The 7,720-nt window shown below is 34.5% G+C and overlaps 1 protein-coding gene across 1 annotated transcript; it reads left to right on the top strand.

Moving 5' to 3' along the window:
* Nucleotides 1-895: 895 nt before the first annotated feature.
* LOC107846896 (G-type lectin S-receptor-like serine/threonine-protein kinase At4g27290) lies at nucleotides 896-4,216 on the top strand. The gene is made up of 6 exons (XM_016691167.2): nucleotides 896-2,396; nucleotides 2,527-2,765; nucleotides 2,899-3,109; nucleotides 3,210-3,447; nucleotides 3,530-3,680; nucleotides 3,774-4,216. Exons 1-6 carry the CDS (start codon nucleotides 1,088-1,090, stop codon nucleotides 4,074-4,076), a joined length of 2,451 nt encoding a protein of 816 aa, XP_016546653.2. The 5' UTR covers nucleotides 896-1,087; the 3' UTR covers nucleotides 4,077-4,216.
* The last annotated feature ends 3,504 nt before the right edge of the window (nucleotides 4,217-7,720 follow it).

Raw genomic sequence — 7,720 nt, forward strand, 5'->3', positions numbered from 1 at the left:
AGTTCTAACAAAAACGTCTCTATCCATCATAAAACTGTTTAGAATTATTTATTTTATGTGGACTTAACATTAACTTTTTATTATGTTAAAATAAATCGGGTTGATATTATTAGTTGGTAAACAAGACACAGATCGTGTATTCATGCGGATTCCATATGGGTCTGCATCCATTTCATGTTATTGGTGTGAGCTTGGCAATAGTGTAGACCTGTAGTAGACCTGTGAGCCCATAATGAGGTGTATCCATTTCATGTATTGGTGTGGGCTGGCAATAGTATAGGCCTAGTAGACCTGTGAGCCCATAATGGTAATGGAGGTGCACTAGGTTAAGGCTTTTAAGCCTATAAATATATGGCTAGGTCCCCTCTCCTGACTTCAAACTTATTCCCATAAGTTGTCAGTCGTCTGAAGCAAAGGAGAGGAAGACTCAGCCTAGTTTGTCTTCGGTTACGTGTTTCAATGGCGGATAAAGGTAAGCACCTTATTTCTCGCACATTTCATTACTTTATAGGTGTTCTTGATTTATGTGAACCTGTGGTGTGTTTCTACTTATTGATTTAACAAAAACTCCAAATTCTACAACTACCAACCTATCAGTAAGTTTTTCAGACAAATCCAAACCTTATATTTACATTAACCATTTTATTTAATATGTATAAGTAATAAATTCAAAACTTGGTGAGCAAACAAAATGTGAATCAAAACTCATAAATTAAAAGTTCTGGCTAAGCCCTGTCTGACTTCAAATGTCCATAGGTGCTTTAAGTTGTCGTATGGCAAACTTTGGAACCAAAATCCAAGTTAGTAGTGACTAGACTTGTGAATAGGTATCATCCAGAAAAGTCAGGTGGAGAAAGACTGGCTATAAATTGTTATATTCCCATTTTAAATTGTTAAAAATGGGAATGGAGTTTTTCTATAAACTGTCAAAGAGACATTAAGAGCCTCACAAAGTTCAAATACTAGTCTAGCAGCCACCATTTTTAAAGATTATTCAACAAGAGTAAAATATGGCGGCGTATCCCAAAGACTATGAAATATATACAAATTTTGAGAAATGCATTTGCCACTTTCCAGAAGTTGAAACATGGCATCATCTATGGAAGCTTGTTTCTTCCTAGTTTTTCAACTGACTTTCTGCTCTTCTATACACAGTATTTTTTCTGCTACAACAACAGACTTAATCACTACGAATCAGTCCATCGTAGATGGAGAAACTATTGTTTCATCCAACGGAACCTTTGAGCTGGGATTCTTCAGCCCCAGCGGTTCCTCAAACCGATATATTGGGATATGGTACAAGCAAATTCTTCCTTATGTCCAAACAGTTGTATGGGTTGCAAACAGAGAAAAACCACTCACCAATACATCTTCAGTACAACTGAAGGTAAACGCGCCAGGAATACTTGCTCTTCTCAATGAAAAAAATGAAAGTATATGGTCCACTAACACCTCAAGATCAGTCCAAAATCCAGTTGCAGTGCTCCTAGATTCTGGGAATCTTGTTGTTAAAGAAGCAAATGATAACAATCCAGAGGATTTCCTATGGCAAAGCTTCCATTATCCAACTGATACGCATTTGCCTGATATGAAGCTTGGCAAGAATTTTAAAACTGGCCATGAGGTTTACCTTTCAGCATGGAAGAACGATAATGATCCAGCTCCAGGAGGATTCACTCGTAACCTTGATCCTACTGGATATCCACAGGTTCTAACCAAAAGTGGCGCAAATGTATTAAACCGTATAGGACCATGGAATGGTTTACGATGGAGTGGAGCACCCATACCACTACTAACACAAAGCAGACTTTATACATTTCAATTTATTTTTAATAAGGATGAGCTTTACTATATTTTTTCTCTCATTAATAACAGCTCGGTTTTATCAAGAATAGTCCTGAGTAGTAATGGTGATATACAACGCTTCATGTGGGTGGATCAGACAAAGAGATGGAATGTTCACTACAGGTTACCTGCAGACACTTGTGATACATATAGCTTGTGTGGTGTGTACGGGAGCTGTGACATAGATAGTGAACCTATTTGTGGATGTTTGGAGAAGTTTGTACCTAAATATCCACAACAATGGGAAAAGGGAGATTGGACAGAAGGGTGTGTTCGGAGGACACCCTTAGATTGCAACAAGGAACATGTATTTCTAAGATATTCTGGAATCAAGTTGCCAGATACTAACCACTCTCGGTACAATAAAACGATGACACTCGAAGAGTGTAGGCAAGTATGCTCCAGGAATTGCTTCTGTACAGCTTATTCAAGTCTAGATATAAGCAATGGAGACAAAGGTTGCTTATTATGGTATGGGGAATTAATTGACATCAGAAAGCTGCCTGAAAGAGGACAAGACATTTTCATCAAGATGGATCCTTCAGAGCAAGGTAAGAACTTGTTTAAGAATTTTCCCTTGAAGTATCTCTTAACTTAGTTTTTCAACACTTGAAGATGGTACTATACAAATTTAGAGGCCTGTCTTGATTTACAGTGGCTGACTCAAAAAATTGATTGTAGAATCTGAGGCAGGTTCAACAAGAAAGAAGGCAAAAATACTCGCGGTGAGTTTCTCATTGTTGATGGCAACAATTCTGTTGATCCTGATTTTGTTGTGGTACAAACGGAAAAAGAAGAAACTGGAACTCAGAGAAGATATTGAGCTGCCACTGTTCCCATTTTCAACAATAACAAGAGCCACAAATAACTTTTCGTTCAACAACAAGATTGGAGAGGGTGGATTTGGACCTGTTTACAAGGTATACAGTTCAAATTTGTTGTAACGGTAACTAGTTTATGCTCAAGATCAGAGTGCTAGAGATTATTTTCATTCTGCAATATTCTCGTCTTTGTAAAATCTATGTTCTAATATTATACATTTTTCAATTCTAGGGAGTGCTGGAAGAGGGACAAGAAATTGCTGTAAAGAGACTGTCAAGGACTTCCATGCAAGGACTTGATGAATACAAGAACGAAGTTATCTATATTGCCAAGCTTCAGCACCGAAATCTTGTGAGACTTTTGGGTTGCTGCATTCAAGGAGAAGAAAAGATGTTGATCTATGAATACATGCCTAACAAAAGCCTGGACTCATACATATTTGGTTTGGATTTCTAACCTACTACACAAGCAAAAGTGATTAATACTATGATCTATTAGTCAAAGCATGAAAGAAGCTGCTAACAAGAAAACCTATTTTGTAGATAAAACAAAGAGCAAATTACTTGATTGGCCAAAACGGTTTGATATCATAAACGGAATTGCTCGCGGCTTGTTATATCTTCATCAAGATTCTCGACTACGAATTATCCATAGAGATCTTAAAGCAAGCAATATTTTGCTAGATACAGATATGAATCCTAAGATATCAGACTTTGGCATGGCTAGAAGTGTTGCAGGAAATGAGATGGGAGCACAAACACGCAATGTGGTTGGGACACAGTAAGGAATCTAATATCATACGATGTACTCTCATATGGCATTTTGCTTCTTTAACTCTCTTGTTGTTGTTTTGTTGGCACAGTGGCTACATGTCGCCAGAATATGCAATAGATGGGATCTTCTCAGTAAAATCAGATGTGTTTAGCTTTGGCGTGCTGGTGTTAGAGATTGTGAGTGGCAAGAGAAATAGAGGATTTGTCCATCAGGATCACAACCTTAACCTTCTCGGTCATGTAAGCACTGCATAACCTGTATTACATACAACTTTTTTTATTGATAAAAATAGAATTTGTCATGATTCAAAGTATCTAACTAAACTCAAACAGGCATGGAAGCTTTACAAAGAGGATCGGTCCTTGGGACTAGCTGACGAGCATCTAGCTGATTCTTGCAATATTTCTCTAGTTTTAAGGTCAATCCAAGTGGGTTTATTGTGCGTGCAACAACATCCTGATGATAGACCAAGCATGTTTTCTGTGGTTCAGATGTTGACTAACGAGAGTCCACTGCCAAAAGCAAAAGAACCGGGATATTTCACAGAGCGAAATCTATTTGATGAAGCAAAATCAGGATCACAGACAAGCAGTTCAAAAAACGAATTCACAATCACATTGTTAGATCCTCGGTAGGTTTGACAAAAATAACTACTTGAATAGGCAAAATTATATTAGAACTTTGGTTATTGTGAAATACAGTAATACTTAGGAAACATCAAGCTGAATTTTTCTACTTGAATATATTATCTACTTATGGATGAATCTTTTATTTATTTCCATTATTCTTTGAATATATACTTTAGATATGTTATTTATATAACAAAAATTCTAAAGTTGTAAGTTTGCTTTCCAGAACTATTAGGTATAACAATTTTATCGTGTGATCAGAAATCACAAAATCAATATAAGCAATGGAAATTTCACATATTGTAATTCCATTTTAGTGAAAGCATATCCAGAATATGATACAAAGCTGTTTTAGGAATTTAGGCAGCACTTTACCTTGCGTTGTTTTGCAGTGTGAGACATACAACTGAATTTAGTACTCTATCTTAGTTGGAAAATGTAAATCCCAATAATAATTTCAGAGGTTTTGAATTTGTAGTTTTTTCTTTTCAGAGAATAGTATCCAATTTGCATCAACAACTTTAATAATCTAATATTTTGAAGAAATGGAAAGATATGGGGCTATGTGGCGTAAATATTTTCTCCCAGAAGACAACAGTGTGTAATCTTCTAGATGTTGTTGTTTGATGAGCAAACTATCATCATGTATAGTGCCAATACAAAATATTCTTCACCATTGTCATCTCTGAATTTTCACATTTTGAAAACAAGTAAATGCAGACCTTGCCAATAACCAAGTGCAGCCCATTCAAAATCCACCTAACATAAGGCCAAAATTCATTTCTTATTCACTTACTCAGCTAAAACGAAGCAATATATTTTGGACAATTCAGGACTCAGGGTCCCAGACAAGTCCTTAAAAGGTTGATATCACTCTAAACAGAGATAGAAATAAGTAAATTATACCTATGTTGCTCTACACTATCCTCTGTTTCAAAAGAAAGAGATCAGATCTCTCTGTCCTAATTCATATGGCACAACTGGAATTTCGACGAGATTCAAATTTTTAAACATTAACTGGGAATCCGGATACAGAAACCGTAAATCTTTTGAAATGAAGTAAAAGTATATAGTTTTTTGAGTTTCATATCGGTGAAATGATCAAATGGACCCTTGTACTTGTCTGAGTTTGTAATGTGGACACGTCTACTTATATTTTGTCATCTAAACCCTTAAATCCATTAAAACATGATATTTTAAACCCTTTTCTCATCCGATTAATGCCACGTTATTTTTGGATCTCTGGGAGGCGTTAGAACGGAGCACAAAACAGAGGATGCCGGCCAGAATAAAGAAATTCATTGTTGCTATCTGGCCCTTCTTTCTACAAAAGCAACACTTAAATTCTTTATTGATATCAGAATCAAGTGGAGTCTTTCCTTTCAATTTTTTATTGGCTTGATAAGACTTCTATCCTTGAGTAGTCATGAATGCACTTTCTCCTGTTTCCAGCAACAATTGTCCTCCTCTTGAACACACATGTCCATAAGTTCATTGATAAATCATTTATCCTTATGTGTGTTATAGGTGATCTTAAAGGGCACGTATTGTGTAGACAGAGTATTCAAAATTTATTGCACAAGAAAAGTTTTAGACATTTCAACTTCATGAGTCTTTAATTGAGCCACAAAATCTCGCATTTTCATGATGTGACTCACGCACACCTCTCACACAGGTGAGCAAGAATTTCATAATTAAGGTGTTAGCAAGGGCCTTATCTAAAATTTCACATTATTCATCAATAGTCTTCAGTAATGCCTTGACATTATTATGTTGTTTGACAGAACGACGAATAACATCGGAAATTTTGGTCTTAATGAATATAGCACTCAAACGGTTAGAGCGCTTCCATTGTTGATGAAGAGAAATCTCATCTTGAGTGTTAATTTCATCAATATGTGGTTTGTCTTTTCTGATAGCATAATCAACGTCCATGCACCCTAAGTGAAGGAGAATTCTTTCCTTTTAGATCCTATAGTTCTCACCATTCAATTCAGGAATATCACAAATATAAAAAAAGTTGCATAGCTGCAAAAATATACATACATACATACATACTTCACAAATTTGAGGTAAATAATATAAAACTGAATCGACTGACATAAAATTATCTGTGGGTTAAATTTTTAATTCAATCAGACTCATTATTTATGATAAATTATTGTTTACATAAAATAATAAAAGTTCTTAAATTATCATATCATGCATAACTAATTCAAATACTACTGACTAAAATTTCTTTATGTTATCCTTGACTTTAAAGATTCTATTCTGTTGAAGATGTTATGGCTAATCTTCAATTAACAAAACTATAGATCACTTAGATAGTAGTCCTTATTTTAATATGTATAATTTTCTTATGTGATCCCACACATAATATATAATTTTATTAAATCAAGATTGTTGTGTCTAAGTCTTAATTCAATAAAATCATATAGATCATTAGACATAAACTCTGAAGTATATTCTAAAGTATACACGTATTAAAGTACTTTTCAGTATACATAAAAGAGTAATATATATACACAAAATGAAATAACTTAAGCATGTATTCTCTCATCATAATAAATAACTTTTGCTAGCACAAGTATCTTTTTTTATAATCAGAGATAAAAGTTTTTCAGTTTGTGTCAGAACACACAAATACACAAATAAAGGTAAAATAAAATGTTAAAGCAGCAGTACGCTTTACATACTCAATTACAATTAAAACTTTATCTTCAACCTCTAGATGAGTTTAATGACCCGATTGCGATCCATTTTACAAAATCAGTTTTAGATCATAATTCAAATACCAAAAAGAGATTTGAAAACATACCCGTTCTAGAAAATCTATTTTGGTACGAGTTCTACCCTTAGAATGTATCAAAAATTTCAAAAGTAAAATCTCAAATTCAAGATTTCAAAAATCAAATCTGAAATTCAAGACCCATTTTTAAAATTTTGCACATTCTGAAATAACAAACACGGCAGAAGTATTGTTTCATTTTGATACCAAATATAAGAAATAAAAAGCAATAGCACAGCGGAATTTAAGATTGGTGTACCTCCGGTCATTATCAAAGTTCATCGGAGTTGGCGGCGTTTTCTTTTTATTTTCGATGAGTCTTCTAAGTACTTAGAATATCTCACTAGATGGTGTATTTTAGGAGATGAATTTTTTGTACTTTCCAAAACCGTGTCATCACATTTATACTGCTCTACCATCAAGAACAATTTTATGGGGCAGTTTTCACAAAGCTGATTCTCTGATCTTTATTCTTAATTAGGAAGACGAGCACTCAGTTACACTACAAATAAAATCATATATACCCTATATCATATGATACCAATAGTTCTCACAGCTGATCAAAGTGAATCCCAGGTGCCACGTCTAGACGAGGCATAATTAACATCAGAAGTTATTGAAATATTAGAGATATGTTCCTCAATGGTGGACTTCGAGTAGGAGAAGATGTTTCATATGATATAGATGATAAAGGTTTATATTTTGGACCTATAAGTGGTCATGAATTAGCTGACAAAGTAAGTGTATTTCGCACCTTTAATATTAAATGCAATCCTCAAGATATTTCAAATACTTTTTGATTTTGCTCAATAATTTTTTAGCTCTTGCAGGAGATCACTAGCACTCGAGAAACTTTGTCGCG

This window comes from Capsicum annuum, unplaced genomic scaffold (genome assembly GCF_002878395.1).
Source record: "Capsicum annuum cultivar UCD-10X-F1 unplaced genomic scaffold, UCD10Xv1.1 ctg5036, whole genome shotgun sequence".
Classification (NCBI taxonomy): domain Eukaryota; kingdom Viridiplantae; phylum Streptophyta; class Magnoliopsida; order Solanales; family Solanaceae; genus Capsicum; species Capsicum annuum.